This window comes from Centruroides sculpturatus, unplaced genomic scaffold, assembly GCF_000671375.1.
Source record: "Centruroides sculpturatus isolate CEXI.00-Female unplaced genomic scaffold, Cexi_2.0 scaffold687, whole genome shotgun sequence".
Classification (NCBI taxonomy): Eukaryota; Metazoa; Arthropoda; class Arachnida; order Scorpiones; family Buthidae; genus Centruroides; species Centruroides sculpturatus.
The window spans coordinates 361,720-380,246 of NW_019384879.1; the positions used below are offsets into that span (position 1 = coordinate 361,720).

The window sequence follows — 18,527 nt, forward strand, 5'->3', positions numbered from 1 at the left end:
CTTCCCACCTTCATCCTCTTTGGCCTCTGCCACTAACCACTTTCCCTTCCGTCTAAGACCTTCTCACTTCATTTCATCCCCTTAGAGGAAATACCTTTGAGTAACACCTCCTATATACTTTCCATAATAATAATATCCCTATGTAGTGGAGAATAAACATAGGAAATTTTTAAAGTATTTTTCCACGCATTTTTTCTCATTACCGTTTCGGAAAAAGATTTTGTAAACAGTTATGTCTATTAAAGAAAAGTCTTTTTATTGTTACATAATTCATTTTTTATGTGAATTTTTTTTGCAGAAGTTTTAACTAGTTTTTGGCGACACCTCTCAAAAGAATTTGATGACTATAGTTATCCCTCACAACTGCTACACGATCGCCCTTGACGACTATAGTCATTGCTCACTGCTGAGTGGTAATTTCTACAAATTCATCCACAGTTTCTTTTTTTTTGAAAAACAGACTACTCAAGACAAATTTATGCAAAAAATTAATTCTATTGACATAAATTCATTCAGTATTTAGTGCACAGTAAAATTAAATATCATTGTCTGTGGTACAAAGTCAGAAACCTTTTCACTTAATGTGTTAGCTCTTGTTAATGCTCACTTCTTTCCACACACAATCTCCTCAGTATCATTAAAGCATCAGAAATGCAACATTTCTTGAAAAAGTGGTGTACAATTTTTTCTGAGATTTTTATCCAAGTAGTTATGATGTTACTGCAATAGACTAATGAAATTGAGCTAATTTAACTTCTTAAATACTTACTATCACAAATATTGATACAATAAAACCATTAAAAGGACACAATGGAATTAGTAACAAGGAAATAAAATGTATGGCACTAGATTATTTTGTATTATATTGAATCTAAGGTTCCATCAAATATAAGACATGTCCTATTTTCAGAGATACTAAAACATGAAAAAAGTGCATCTTACATTTGAATAAGATATGGTATATTAGATTCATTTCCAGATCTTTCAGTAATTTGTTTGAATCATACATGAATTATTTGATTATTAATGTAACATATCTTTAAAAAATATGAAAAAATAATAGTTTGAAATGTAAAATTAAATTTAGAATAAAACAACACTATGACCTATTTAATACTCTCTATAATTATCAAAAAATTGTAGTATAATACTTTCTATATATTTCTTGTTTCTGCAAAATCTATTATTATATATTATTTACAGTATTATTAATTAAAATCTTTGTAAAAGTTATTTTGATTATTTTAAGTTAGTTTAGATTAATTAAATTTTACAGTTAAAATATGATATTCATGCATAAATTTCTACCTGTTTTAGTAATGTTAGTGGAAGGAACAAAAGTAGCAAAAGCATAAGATGAATATTGGACATCAGAACCAACTCCAGTACTGCTGCTGATTAATGAAGAAATGGTAGTAGCAGTCCACAAAAAGAGAGAATTGTCACTTGCTATATAAGAAAAGATGTATCTGAATTTTACAGGAATATTTTCTAATAATAATAGATTTTAACTTTTGACATTATTTATTTATTATAAAATTTCAAAAACCATACACTAAATATGGCAGCAGCCATAGAAATTGCATAATCTATAATATAAAAAAATACTCAATGGATATGCAAAGTTCCTATTATATAGAATGCTGCTTTGCCCATCTGTTGAATGCATTTCAAATTAAAAATGTCCTTTTAAGAATAGTCTTCTGAATGATCTGTCTTGTATTAAAAATTGGTTTGATGAAAACATGATACCATGTGTTTTTTTCTCATATAGCATTAATTTTAATCATTACAATGAAGTTGTTAATACTGATTCAGCCAATATAATACACACTCAAAGTATTTTGTGATTTACATGATAAACGTTAATCAAAGAATTAAAAAAATGCAATTTATTTCTTATAATTCTACATTGAACTTAACTGTTGATAAGACTGCAATATGAAACAATAAATATTATTTCATATCACAGCCTTACTAATACTATTAATGAGCACTGTTGCAAGAATTTGCAATTTGTAGTTGTGGAAAAAAGGTTTGTGGTGTAAAATAGATGTAAAAACTTAATTATTAAACAAAAATAACTGTTCATGTTAACAATTTAAAAGAAACAAAATTATGAGGTATACAAACTTTGCTTGATCTGCAGTTTAAAAAAAATAAATTTTCAAAATGTTAATGATGGTTGCAGACATATTGATTACCTTAATAAAGCAGTGAAACATTTTGGTGCTTTAAAACAAAACAGAAAATATCTGAGACACCAAGAGAAAATTTGAATTATTGTAGGCTGTCCACAAACATGTGAGAAAGTCCACAAAAAGTAATGAACCAGAAAAATTTCATGCACCTTTCCCTCCAGTAATGTTTGGTTTTTTTGCCAAGCCTGTATGAAAGATCCTTTGGTCTATTGGGAGAATAACAGAGATATTAGACTAAGGTCTCCAAAATGATCAAAGTCAATATCAACTTCAGGGCTAGATAAGGCATTTTCAGGGGTTGATTAGGGGGAGTCAATTGAAAACAATTCATTAAAAATTGTTAGTCCAATGGATCATGTGTAAGGATGTTGTAAATTTACACACTGTAAGAAGGCTTTTCTATGAAAACAATGTGAGATTAATACTGGCTCATCAGATAATAATAATTAATTAAAATATTATTATTAACCATTATTAACAAAGAGGAGGAAGTAAAAGTTTGAGGAATCAGGAATCTTTGAAGGGTCAACAGTTAAAAAAGTTTGAGAACCCCTGGTATACACTATATTTGAAATTCTTATATATAATGGCAATGTCAGTTCCAATGAGAAGTTAATATTTTTAGCAAATGTGAAAGTGATTAATCAATATTTTGACAATGAATGGTGTTAATAATCAAAACACAATTATATAACATTTATATAGATTGCAGGTTTTTTTGATACTGAACATGACTAGTTGAAATCAGAACTGGCCAGCTTAGGCATCTGATTGGGGCCTCTTGTAGGATTTTTTTTTACCCAAGCAGCATTGTTTTCACATTACAGAGAAAGGGCACATTATGCTTTAATCATCATCTTGGTGTGACACAGTACTGAGTAATCCTGGAAGACACAGGATTTCATGCAACAAAATTATTCCTTGATTGTTGAATCAGTTTGGTAGGTAAGATATTTTGTAGCATTCTACATTCACAGACATATTTATGGACAGAACAAACTATCAATGTATCTATGAATTCAGTATTACAAAAAAATCTTGGCAAGCTGATTTCAACAATTAAGGAACAATTTTGACACACAATCCTGTGTTTTCCAAGATGCCTTTGCACCATATCACCATACCAGATGACGACTAAACTTAAAGCATAATGTATTACTTTGTTAGCATTGTTGTCATTTAAACTGACAAACAAATTATTGTTTAGGAAAAAATTAATAAGCCAAGATTATATACTTCAGCTGGCTATGTCTTTATCTCAATTCTATTTAGAACTGTTGTCATATTATGAGAACAAAAATTGCAGAAATACAAAAGAAAATAAACAGCAACTACAGGAGTGTATGAGAAGAGTTTGGTATCATGAGCCTGGTATAGAATACTTCCATTATGCTAGTGCTGTAAAGCTGCTATTAATGTTTGAGGTCAGCCTGTTAAGTATTAGAATCCTATTCAACAAGAAATAATTGTTCATTTTGTGCTTTTCATATCTACTTATACTGTGAACCCTTTTTTTATTCCATAACTACAAATGGCAAATTCTTGCAGCAGTGCTCATTGACATTATTGTTAAGGCTATAATGTGAAACAACATAGTTAAATTCAATGTAGCATTATATGCAATAAATTGCATTTTTTGTTTACTCTTCTTTGATTCTTCTCTGTTCTACATGGGTTATCATTACAAATTGCAATCATAGCTTAAATATGCTTCTTTGCATATCTTTTGAGTGCTTTTTGTTGTTCTAATAGATGATGCAATTTCTATGGTTACTACTGTAAATAAATAGTGACTATTGAAAGAACTGTAATTTTATAAATAAATAAATAAATACAAATTTAGTCAGCAATTACAAAATTTAGATTACAATCATTTATTAATAAACCAAATAAAGTTTGTATTTTAAACAGCAAATTAATTCTTGCAAACTGTTAAATTATTTAAAATAAACAATATAAATTCCAATGTTCTTTTAATAAATTATTATTTACTTTTTACTATTATACAACATAATATTCTGTATTTCAGCAAGTTCTTACCTAATGTTGTAATTTCTAATAACTTATAGAATTATAGAATACTTTTACAAACAGTAAAATTAATTTTACAAAGAAAATTTAACAACGATTACAATCTTAAGTGAGAATTTTCTACACTAATTTGAAAAATTAGTCACTTAATAAATAATAGTCACTTTTTTAAACTATTTTTTATATGTAAATCAGACAACTATTTATATTTAGTGAAATTTAAATATAAATAGATCCTTGATTCTAAAAAAATTATAAATTAAAATTTTATTTACAGCCATTGTAACTAATATTTTACTATAAGAAAAAATTTTTACTAATTTTTAAAAATGCCGATCATTTATCTAAAACAGTAGTCCTCAAAATATGGTCTGCAGACTACTGATAGTCCATCAGCATTCACCAGATGATCCACAAACTGATCTGGTCATTTTTCTAAAATGCAATCTTGTGTTGTTTAGCAAGAGAACAATGTTTTTATGAGAATCATTTATCTTAAATGTTAGATTCACGTCAAAAAGTTTTGTCTGTTCGGTAACTTAAGGTGATTTTTATAGAATAAGAAGTGAACGGGGGCAAAAGAGGTTTACCTTTGACTTAAATTAAATGGTTTGTGAACCATGTAATTTTAAGAACTACTGATCTAAAAGGATATGAATGATCGGATTGATTAATTTTGTTACGGTAACGAATTCAAATCTAAATCTATAATTTTAAGAATTTGCATAGAAAATAATTAGCAATTTTCTAAAAATTTTATCTAATTTAAAATTAAACCTTAAAATAACTTAAAATTTAAAAATACTTACAATTTTTTACATAAAACCAACTTTCTTTGTTATAGAAAGCTATTATTAGTATAACAGCTGATACAAAGATATACAATGATCCCACAAGAGCTGAAGTTACACACGCAATAAACAATCTAAAAATAAAAGAAACTTTCATTATTATAATATCTATCATCAATTTTAACATTAATTCTATTATTGAATCTTCATATATAATATCTTCTATACTTAAAATTATAACTTATATAGAAAACTTTTAATTAAATTAACTAGAAAGTCAAAAATTTTATATATCTAATTATTTAAAAATATGCAGATTTAAAATGTAATTTTTAAAATGTTTAAAATGTTTTAGAAATAATGTTAGCAAATTAGCATGAAAATTGACAAAACCTGGGGCTACTCTAATAAAATAAAAATAATAAATACACTCTAAAGTTGAGGTAACCAAAAAACATTTAATCAAAAATGTTTGACCGTATTTCAGTCATCTCTACCTAAAAGGATACAATAAACAAAATATAACTCCTTTTTACGTGGTTAAAATTTAATTTTTGTCTTGAATTTTATGAAAATATTTAATATTTTAATATACTATATTATAAAATAATAATTTTTTAAACAAACATTATTAAAATATCTTTCTTTTGTTCAAATATATTAAATGGAAGTTTAAATTTATATTGAATTTCAACAAGCCTTGAAATGAAAAACAGCAACATCGCTGATGTCTAAACAAATTTTCTACATGCATTTTGCTATATTAGAAAATATTTTATTCAATATAAAAAGCAATATCTCATCCAAATAAAAATATTTCCTAAAATCAAAAATACAATTTTCTGTAAACGGTAAAGGAAACTATTAAATATTTTCAAATAATTTGAATAAAAATTTTTAATTTCAAGTGTTTTTTGTTTTTAATTTCAAAATCAGTATTTTAAAATTTATGGTAAAATTATATAAGTACAAAAGAAAAATTTTCTAAAATGAGACTTAAAATATATATATATATATACAGTCTAACACGGTTTGAGAATTGGGAACATCCCCATATAATACGGTGCTTTTATAGCACAGGATCACTCTAACACAGTTCAAGAATTGGGTAAAACCCTCGTACAACATGAAATGTAATAAAGGGTGCGTTCTTTTATACCTCCAGGTAACTCCACGCGAGTATTCTAATTGTTTTCGTGGCTACTTTGAATGCTCTTTCAACAAATAATCTATTTAATGGTTAAATTTTACAATTGGGACCCTTCTTTTGCCTCTAAAAGCTCATTTTAGAATTAGAATCCTCCATCACGATACTATCGATAGTGTGGGTGCCGCTATCTTTCTTTCACCGTCATTCCTAAATGCCTACAAACAGAAGTGCACTCCCGTTGCAGAGCGACCGCTATCAATGAACGCACCCAAAAACCTACCAGTTGGGTGGTGATGCTCATGCTGAGATCATCATATAGGATGAATATTCTTCTGGTAAAATATTTACTTAAATAATAAATAAGTATTTTACCTATGAAAAGAATAAATAATAAATCCGATTTAAATAAGGATTTAACAGCATGTTTTTTAATTTTTGGAACCTAACCCCCTTTTTGCACTAGTTCTTTGATTCGCATAACACGGCAATATATATATATACAGGTAACCCCTGCATAACTCCCATGCTATATGGGGGTTACCTGTGTATATATATCTTATATCATTTATTTTAATTTTTGGAACCTATATGAAAGATAATTTCTTATGAAGATCACTACAAAAAAAAAAATATATATATATACAGGTATAAAGGTAAGCAGGAAGAGAAATTGTAACACGGAAATGGATGCCAACAGTGTTGCCACTTGTCAGCATAAATTATTTCTTGGCAGCGAATACAGTTTCCGAGATGCTGTCAATAAATAACATTTGCTAAAACAACACCGTACAATATGGTTCTTCATGTGATGCAAAGGATAACTATTTTTGATTCTTCGTGTGAATCAAAGCATGGTTTTAATAAATATAATGTATTAATTTCTAGTAAAATATTTACTGAAGATTCATGCAAAGTAATTAGACACTGTTAATGAAATTATTGTGAAATTTTTGGGCTTGTATCTTAACATAATCTATTATTATTAAAGTCAGAATTTTCTAGACTCGGATATTTTTGATTTATCTTGAATACGTGCCTGTAATCAATGGAACGATTCCAAATGTAAATGATTCTCTCGCTTAATTTAATGATAACTAATTCTACCTTTTGTTTTTAACCTTCCAATCCATAATTAACGTGGCATTGTCATATTTAACCTTGCACTTTTGCAAATTTATTGATATAATTACTTTTAATTAAGTCGAAAGCTCCATTCAAATTGCAAGGTATTTTTGTAATAAGGCACTTTATATTATTTTATAAGAATTACAATTTAAATATCCGTTACAAAATGAACATTTAGAATTTTTATGCCAATATAGATCTAACAATTCATAACCTTGATTTAATATAATTCTTGAAATTAAGAAGTATTAAAGCATTCTAATCATCAACTATATGCAGATTTCATATAGTATATGTTTATCCTTGGTGTAATAAAACTTAAATTCAGCTAATGATTATAAATACAAACTATGTTACAAATACAGAAACGTGGTATATAGTTCGTGTTTCTGTACTATGGAATGGATACAGTAACACGAATTATGAACCATCAAGTCCTCTCTCGGAAAACAACTGATTATTGTTCATAACTGTAGGCCATATTAAAGAGCATGATTCGCTCTATATGAAATGATCTTGTGTTTATACANATTAATAGTGTTTTTAGTGATGACGAAGAAAATATTGTTTAATTTATATTAATATGTATCACTTAAAAAATTTTAATGAAGATATTTATCTTAATTATGAAAATATACTAGCATGTTTTTTAATTTTTGGAACCTAACCTTCCTTTTCGTATTAGTTCTTTGTTTCGTATAACACGGATTCGCATAACACGGCAATTTTTTGGAACGTAACTACCGAGGACTTTTTTAGTATTAATGAATAATACATACTTATAATTTCTTCCACCTACACAATTATTTAGCCATTTACAATGATGATCGAAATCTGAAACACACTTATTACAAACACTACAATGCTTAGAACGAGGAGCCCTGTAATTATAAAATAAAACAATAAATAAATAGGTATAGTATATAAAGGAGTAGGTACTCTATATTATTAATTAACACAGATAAAATTATATCAGAAACATCAATAATTGCTGTTTCAATTAAAACTTTTTAACAGCATAATTAATTTCAATTACAAATAAAACAACATTTATGTCTGTTCAAATAATTTTTTCTTTGACATTTTAATTCTTAACTATAGCTTTCATCATAAAAACATTCTATTTGTACATATCTAAGAATGGGTAGATGTGATATATTACTGTTATTTTTTTTTGTTTTTACTTTATTTACATAAACAAAACATGTATAATTATAAGCCAAATGATTGCCATAATTAATTGAGATATTAACAGTTTCTAATTATTAATTATAGCACAAGTAATTTGATACTAGAGGTAGACATTAGGCACCATCTCTTATCTAAATTAATAATTATAATAATTTAATAATTTATTAAATAATTTAGAACATTCCAGAAGAAAAGAACTAGTTGGGATTTGAACCCTCAACCTCCACTTACTGTGCAATGTGCTCGCCAGTTACGCCATCCAGACCCCAAGCAATTAATTATAGCATGTTAATAGTCCGATTAATTACGGCGATCGTTTAGCTTAATATCAATAAATCAGTTTTTGGGAAGTCAATATTAATGTATAATTATAATTTAGTAATTAAATGTAAGTTTTAAAAATATTAAATTATTTTATTATTCATTATTTTTGTACAATACATAATTAAAAATAAACAAGCTTAATGGAAATCTGGTCAGATCCAGTCATGTAATTAATTAGTCAATCTTTTTAATACTTCTAATACAGCAAAGTACATGTTATAGTAATTAGTAATCCATTTTACTTAACTTTTGGTCCTGGCAATATGCCATTTATTAGCATGTATTTTTTTATTCATTTATATGTAATGAAATATTGGCCTTCTCGACACTTTTTTCTGAATTGTATGTATACGAGGTATTAATGATTATGTGTTCTCAGTATATAATTTAATAAATAGATAACTCTTATCACCAAAAATATAACAAAAAAGAGGCATCTAGCTCATTTTACGATAACCTGTGGAAATTTCCACATGAGAAAACACTAAAGCACTTCAGTGTTTTATTTTGCAGATTTTTGACAATAGTTATTATTGATAAACTTGTCTCATATGAACATAAATCATGATTGTAAATGGTTCTCGAACTGAAGAAGCAAAAAATATCCCCTTCAAATGGAAAAATATTGCAGGAAAAAGCCTTACAATTTGAAACAAAAATGAATGTTTTCAAAGAATTTAAGGTATCATCAAAGCTGGTTACAAGCTTTAAAGAATGCCACATCATCACAGGACAAATAATTTTTGGCAAATCAAATTCAGTTTTATAATGAATTTTGGAAAAGAGAACAACTACCAAAATTTACACAGAGATACAAACCAGCTGATATTTATAATCTTACAAAATTACATCTTTATAGTACAAAACACTGTCCTTATTCAACACAGTAAAGAAAGTAAACAGCACAAGAATTATTCTAACATATGAACTGAATGTTTTCCCTCCATTAAAAGCAAACTACATCCACTTGATTTAGAACTAATTGCCAGTGTAATAACTCATTACAGGTAACCCCCGTATAACACGGCACTTCTATAGCACGGATTCGCTCTAACACGGTTTGAGAATTGGTACCATCCCCCGTATAACACGGCACTTCTATAGCACGGATTCGCTCTAACACGGTTTGAGAATTGGTACCATCCCCCGTATAACACGGTACTTTTATAGCACGGATTCACTCTGACACGGTTCGAGAATTGGGTAAAACTCTGGTACAACATGAAATGTAATAAATTTTTACATACTTAACTAATAATAGTTCACGAAAATTATTATTTTCGAGAACTATTAGTACTTAAGTATGTAAATTTTCTCTTCTCGCCTTCTGTCGATACACGTGGTCCTTCTCGAAACTTGTTTCAATGTTGCCAGATCGCGACGCTTCTGCTTCTGATGTTGCCGAATGTTTTTCCCTTATTCCATACTTGCTTTATTCTTCATAAGTGCTTAGCACCATATAAGGAAATTTATAAAGACCTTTTAACTAGAAGCAAGCAATCTAAAATTACATACATTTTGCAAAAGGTAAAGCATGGATCTGAAGATAATGCAGAAAAATGCTCAGAGGATAAGGATAACTTGCCAAAAAGAAAACGCTCTCGGTTAATTAATAGTGTTTTTAGTGATGACGAAGAAAACATTGTTTAATTTATATTAATATGTATCACTTAAAAAAATTTTAATGAAGATATTTATCTTAATTATGAAAATATACTAGCATGTTTTTTAATTTTTGGAACCTAACCCTCCTTTTCGTATTAGTTCTTTGTTTCGTATAACACGGATTCGCATAACACGGCAATTTTTTGGAACGTAACTACCGTGTTATACGGGGGTTACCTGTACTGAAAAAAATGTTGGTGCGGCGTACCATTGCTCTTCTTGATAGATAACATTGAGATTAACTTACTTCGAGTAAATTTTCTTTCATTAACAATATTTTTTATGCAGGCAACAGTTTTTCCTGTTATTAAGGTTTTATTTTTCAGGCTATGAACTTCATTATAGCATCACGGAAAATGATTCAACAAAAGCACAATTTAAAAGTGATTATAAATTTAATTGTATAGTATTTTCCTCTAACAATAGAGCCACCAGAGATCTAGCTGCAGAAATTTGGTTTTTTCCAGAATTATATTTATTTTTGTCTATTTACAATTACTTTAAAAGTTTTTATAAATATTGTAATTTTGTTTTTTGTCACCTACTATGCAAAGACATAACCCACCAAAGTACCGAAGTATACAGCCCACCAACAGTAGCAAAAAGTACAACTATGACCATGAGCTAATACAAAAAATGTCAACATTTTCTAAAATTACTTTGTTTTGAAGTTGTTAAATACTATCTTCCCTCTGTTAAAGGAACAAAAAAAGTTGTTTCACTTGCACCCTTTACCTGTTAAACAAGCCAAAAATTGAACATTTATTTCAATTTTTCACTAAATTTAGTGATATAAACTTAGTTATTTAGTGAAAATCATGCCACTTTCATCTCTGAAGTTGATCATAAATTATTACACTGATATAATCTATATCTAATAATGGATTTCTAGATAACGCTTTACAATATGAATTACTAACTAAATACATAATTTTATGCATTTTGTAATAAAAATTAATATTTTATATTATATATTTATAGCTTTCTTATACTTTTTTCACCAGACAGATTAATCACTACAATGATATAGTGAATGTTTCATTAAAATAAATGCGGTCATTAACCTTTCTATAACTTTCAGCTTGGAAGCGTATTAGAGAGCACTTACAATTAGAGGGTGACTATCAATGGAATAAATCTGGTTAACTTTTTTCACTTTGTTGTATTATTGCTTGAATAATAATACTCAACAAACTTGCGCTTTATGTTAATACGATAAGAGTGACAATACTGAATAGACTATGAAATTTTTCAGGTTATTGGAAGAAGATAAGCACACTTATTATTAGAGGGCACCATTTATTAGAATAAATACAGTATGTTTAACACAAATTATTATTATTATTTAAATAATTTAACTGTGTATAAGATAAGGGGTAAGACAAAAACTCAAAATATAAAAAAATTGATCGAATAAAAGGTACCCTAATGTACGTAACATAAGCAATATTTACACACACTTAACATATATGTTTACATTCCAAATTTTTGGAAAAATGTGTTATGGATGTTGCATATGGACAAAATATGTCCATATACAAGTTTATTTCATTATAAAAAGATATTTAAAACATTTAACTTACATTTTTCATAGATTGAATTTTTTCTAAAATTTTTAATTTAAATTAAATACTTACACTTTTACCAGGCATAGATGACAAGTTTGATTTTCAATGACATGTGCATGTTTATCACGATCAAAGGTTGGAAGAGGTCCTTTGTAATTTTTCTTCCTAACTGCAACATCAGCAGGATCCACAGTAATACTTATGATATGAACAATTATATGTACTAATAAAATAATGCCATTGATCTGATTAATGTGGTTAAAGTTCTATTATATTTTTTCTATTCATCTTGTACAAATTTAATTAATATACTATTTTATTACTTATATCATCTAATAGGGACTTAAATACAATAACAAACTTAATCATATAAAAATAGCATAAACATAATGTACATATATATAAATATTGTGAATGAGCAATTATGTTATTGTGAATCATCACAATGCTGGACTGCAATTTTTAATTGTATTTTTAATCTATTTGATTTAAAATATATGCTCTCCACTTCAAATTTGTAGTGTCTTGCCCCTGCATGTCATACTTTTCCTGATAACAACAGTCATGCTGGTCATCTACGTAACTCCATTCAGGGGAAAATATTTGAACTGAATTCACATGACTTCTGCTCTAGACTGGAAGTTCTTATATAGTTAATCGGGGCCTTCTGCCCCTAAACTTTCCACATCTGATCTCGGACTTTCTATCTAACACTGTTCTCAAGATTAAGGAAGGACAGACAGCCAGGTAGACAACAGTGGGAATTTATAGGTCTATAATTTTTTCAAATTGCAGCCCAATTAACTTACAAACTAATATCTAACAATTCTAACTAAGTCTTGATTTGGTAACCTTAAAGAAGAGCATAATTATATAGGTAAAAAATATCATTTTTCATATACTGTTAACAAATATCAATTTCTTGCTTTGTGCAGAATAAAAAATTTTGTTATAAATAATTTTTATTAGAGAGGTTGAGGCGCACGTTTTAAATGTGTAAACGTGTACGTGTGACGTTCGGCGCCACTTTCCTGTAAGCCTAAAAGTTTGACGATGGTGTTTGAAATGTCGAGCGTGATTCCACCGACTATCCAAACACCATTGTCAAACTTTTAGGCTTACAGGAAAGCAGCGCCGAACGTCACACGTACACGTTTAAAACGTGCGCCTCAACCTCTCTATTATGTATTTTATTGCTCATTTGTTTAATTATATCCATTCTGATTGTTATGTTAAGTTTTCCTGGAAAATTTTATTTATTTATATTTGTAGGTGCTTTCTGAAATTTAAAATTTAGCAACTATTTTAAATCATAATGTTACTTACTATTATATAATGCTATAATTAAAATTATACTACCCGAAAAAGGATACAATTGTGGTAGTTTGCTGCCACATTCCTGGTGGAAAATTTGGCACCATAGCCCCAAAGTATAAAAATGAAAATAAAACAAGAAAAAACCAAGCCACAAATTGTAGTGGATGAAGTGGTCTTGACCATCCATTTTTCTTACTCAATTTATTAGTATTTTCAATTTTATGGCATGGTCCAACCATCTGAAAATAACAAACTTTTATTTACAATTTTTATATATAAAAATCTAAATAAATATTGCTAAAAAAAATATAAGCATTAAACACATTTCCATATAAATAAATTTTTAATTAAAATTTATGCAATAAAAACTTTTTTTAAATAATATTTCTGATCACTATAATTTCCTGAAGAGGAATCTGCACTGACATACACTTTGCACCTTCATAGCAGTCATTAAAAGAACATTTACCAGTATGACACTTAGAAGTTATGTTATAATTACACACCTAAAATAAAATGCTAAAATAAGTGAAACAGAAAATTTGAGATGGAACTGCCTAAAGTGCATTGCATGGAAAATACAAAAATGGTTGCCAAAAACAACAGAACTTTTTTAAAATTTTTCATTTAACTCTGTTTCATTTATCAAATTAAATATATTCTTCACACCAATAATTATACACAAAATAAACAAAACTGTCTTTTGGGTTTAAAATTCTTCAATAATAGTTAAATTAGAACTCTGAAAGTTTCTGGATACAGTGATCCAGTTTATTATTACTTTCTGTCTGTCCTCATATCTCAAAGTACACTCCCTGATGCTCGATGCATTGTTGCACGTGGTAGAACCAGCTCTGAAAGCACTGACACTTGTCTTCTTCTGAGAAGTCTGCCAAGGTGTCTGTATGCAGCAACTGTCTCTTCAGGATTCCCAAAACGACATCCCTTGAGGACCTCCTTGGCTTTGGGAAACAGAAAGATGTCACTAAGTGCTAAATCTGGACTAAGTGGATGGATGATCGATTGCACTCCAGAGTCACTCAACTAGTCCACTGTTCTCATTGCTGTAGGTGCCATTAAATTGTCACAATGCAGCAATACTCCACAAAGGCCTGTTTTAGGGTGCCATTTGCAGATTTCTTGAAAGATTTGAGGAAGACAAATGGTGACATACCACTCAGCATTAACTGTCTTTCCTATCCTCAAGAACTATGGTAGTAGTATGACCCTGTCTTCCAAAGAATGTCGCAACCATTTTCTTGCCAACACTTCTTGGACATTTGACTTTAACAGTGGTGATTTGTCAGAGAAAATCCAAACTGCATACTATCTCTTGCTTTTGGGGTCATATTGGTAGATCCAGGTCTTGTCATCAGTGACAGTGTCCTACAAATGATTTGAGCTTTCCTGTTGAAATTTAAAGCCATAAAACATTATTGCTCAGAAATTCTCCAGCTTCAGCACCATTTTTAACATCCAAATTTGATGGCACTTCCTACATGCAGGAAATTTCAAGAAAGCAGATATACTGTTGAACTTCTGTTTAGAAAATGTTCGGCAGTAAAGTATCTTGGAGAGTATCAACACTGCACTCAGTGGTTTTTGTGTATCTGAAAACTTTCAGAGTGGTTTTCGTATCAAATAATAATAATTCAATTTGGGAAGTTGAGGTGTAAATTTTCTTTAAAACAAGCTAAAAAATACTGGAGTTTTGCAAAAAAACATGCTCTTAAAACCATCATTTTATTGTGCATAAAATAATATGCATAGAACATCCAAAACTCAAGAAAATGTTAGAATATTCAAATCAGTTAGTCACTTTCAGAATCTGATCTACCAGTTTTATAGTTTACAAACATAAAAACATTGTATGTGTAAACACAGTCATTCTACATTCTCCATGGTCAGCCACAAACAGCACAAGGAGTATAAATCTTTAAACTGCAAAAGCAATCTCTCAATATCAACAGATGTGAGAGGAACATATTTGGTTTCAATAAAAACTCCAGGTTTTATGACTGAAGAGACTCAGGAATTAAATCTAGGGAGTTGATATGAGATTCACTCAGGGAGTTGATATGAGATTGTGTGTTAGCTGGAATAAAAGGATAAACTTTAAAATATAAGAGTTTTATTTTATTGAAAACATATTCAAAGAATATGTTTTCAATAAAATAATCGAAACTGATGTTCGAACCCTTGATGGATCTTGTTTCATATACCCCATCAATGGGTAAAGCTTCAAATGGTCCACAATGTTCCAGAACATTCCACAACATTTGAGAGTATTCTGGGATGTTCCACAATGATCTGGGATGTTCCGGAATGTTCCCAAACATTCCAGAACATTCTAGAATGTTGTGGAATGCTCTCGAATACTCTCAAATGTTCTGGACTGTTCTAGAAATTTCTAGAGGGCAAAATTTCCAGCCCTTATATCTTCAACAGCACGCTCTTCAGGTAAAAACGGGAACCTTCTTCATGGATGGGGGATAGAGGACTACCACACCATATAACTCTCTTGATTGTACCGGTACTCGTTTTTGAGTTTTAGCGGCATGCACATTGTACACTTACCTTTATAATATATATTGATTTTTCTTAGGAAATATTTCAATTTCTCTAAAGTAAATCCATTAATGGGTTTTAGTGTATTTAAAAATCTCCTATTGCTTCATAGTAGACAGATTATTTTCCTCAAGCTTAGAAAGTGAAATACACAAGAACTTGTAGAGTTCTTTTAACACAGCTTCTTGTTTCAATAGACTCTTGAGTTTCATTGCAGATACTGAAAATTTTTGTCCAATTTATCAATGAATTGAGAAATTTAGGCATAAAAACAAACCACTCGATTCCATGTGCCCCACCTGGTTAATACATGGTGTTTTGGGAGTGATAAGCCAGTCAGCTCTTTATGTGTATTTGCATGACATTTAATCATAATCTTTTTCATTTCCAAAATAAAATCATTGGCCCAAGAAAATTCTGTCCTAATTGCTTTACATATCTTGTTAAGGCAATGGACAAAACAAGTGACATATCTCAGATTCAAATATGTTAACTTTATATTTGATCATGCACTTAGCATGTATGGTGCCTGGTCTGTTACCATATAATTAACCAAATCTTTTCATATGGAATGGCAGAGTTCCACAGTTTGGCACATGCACCATTGAAGGTCTGCATAACAGTTGTGGAACTGATCTTTTTTAATATGTAAACTGTTAACTATATGGATTGTACTGGCTACCATGTTAACTGACCAATGAGAAAATTCAGCATGAACAGTACCTTTTTAGCACATACATTTTTTCATCCAAAAAGGTTGTTTCCTACTATTTCCTGTATTATTATTTTTTTTTATGTTGCTTCATACACAAGTTGCATATAGCTTTTCCTTAGCAAGTTTTGGTCAAGGATTGAGTGCTAGTATACCTTTCTAGAAAGTTTTTGAATGCTGGATAATTTATCTTATTAAGAGAAATTCCTGACCATATTAAAGCTGTAGCAATTCATGTGAAAATTCATTCTTCTTGCTTGTATTGTCCTTTGCAGAATTTAATGATACCAAAATAAAACTTTGTTCCTTCTATGTTTTTTTCCTTTCTCCATTGGAAATATTTTTTGCATATTTAATATACTGCTTAACATATGAACAAAGATGCTTATCATCTGAATTTATGGTAACATCACACGATTTATATCTAAGAGTAATATTTGTCGGCTGTAATTTCTCTGTCTTTAAAATTATTTACTAACTCGTTCAGTTTTGATTTTGATGCCATTGTCATTTTTTCAACTGTAAAGCCATCAGGTCACCAACAGTCACAATATCTATTCCTTACCTTCGTAAACATTGGAGTTTTTTGACATGTAGTGGTGTTCAATATCATAAAATTTGTAATCAATATAAATGATTTGATATTGTGCAATAATTGATGACAGGCAATTGATATTGTCAAAACATCAATTATTAATTGATAAAATTCTATATCAATAACTACAATAAATTACAGTACTTAAACAGCTTTATTTCAACTTTACTGTATTATACTGTTTCTAAGACTTGAAAATCCAAATTTTATTAATTCAAGATTTAAAAAAAAAAAAAAAAAAAAACTAGGAAAAACCCTGACTAATATTCAGGCCAATATGGTACCGATATCTAAAAAATATAAATATTGTAATGTATATGATAAAATGACACAAAACTTTGTTGGAAAGTAGATCTGGCAAACAGAGACTGCCTATATGCCATTTTTAAAATCACTGTTAGTCAACTGATGTCTCTCCACCTCAAATTAGCAGTGACTTGCCCGTGTACATCAAACTTTGAAGTGAAATATCATGACTTCCAGTTTGCATCAGAAGTTCATATATACAGTAATACCTCGACTTACACTACCCCGACTTACGTGAACCCGGAGTTACGCGATTTTCAAATCTTCATCTTTTGTTTGAGCGCCACACAACTCTTGATTACTCATTCCCCCCACACTATTATTCAGTTTACATGTTCGGATGTGTCGCGCAGAATCGACACATAGCTACAATTTATTTTGTGTTATTTATTTCTGTGTTTGTTATATCTACGGAGACTCGAGAGACTCTGTGTGGTGATTTCTTGTAACCGTAAACGAATCAAAAGACGAGATAAGATTAACGAGAACATTTATTAGCTTACATACCTCCAACTTGGATTTTACACAAATTGCGAAATTATACCCCGACTTACGCGAATTCGACTTACGCGGTTATCTCTCAGTCCCACCTATCGCGTAAGTTTGGGGTATTACTGTATAGTTATTCGGGGCCTCCTGCCCCTAAGGTTTCCATATCTGATCTCGTCTTTCATCTATCTAACTCCGTTCTCAAAATTAAGGAAAGACAGATATACGGATGAATGGACACACAGACGACACTGAGAATTTATAGGTCTACAATTTTTCAAAAATTGCAGCCCAATTATAAATGAAATTTGTTGGCAATTTCAATTTCAAAGTTTGTTAACATTAGGCCATTAAATTAATTAACTTTTTAAGAAGGTATTTAAATAATCAAATTATCAAAAATAAATTATTGATTAAAAATTTAATAAATTTTTATTAATAACCGATTTATAAATAAAAATAAAAAAAATAACAAAATATTCTATTTAAGTGTA

The 18,527-nt window shown here is 29.2% G+C and overlaps 1 protein-coding gene across 2 annotated transcripts in view; it reads right to left on the reverse strand.

The window, feature by feature from the left end:
• Positions 1–18,527, reverse strand: part of LOC111631004 — a 54,670-nt gene that overhangs the window by 18,804 nt on the left and 17,339 nt on the right. For both annotated transcript variants that reach the window (XM_023375186.1, XM_023375187.1), the window contains exons 4-8: positions 13,420–13,602; positions 12,116–12,291; positions 8,078–8,179; positions 5,042–5,157; positions 1,309–1,449 (exon numbers count right to left, since the gene is read on the reverse strand). In XM_023375186.1, the coding sequence (XP_023230954.1) occupies positions 1,309–1,449; positions 5,042–5,157; positions 8,078–8,179; positions 12,116–12,291; positions 13,420–13,602 (718 nt within the window). The remainder of the gene's footprint in view (positions 1–1,308; positions 1,450–5,041; positions 5,158–8,077; positions 8,180–12,115; positions 12,292–13,419; positions 13,603–18,527) is intronic.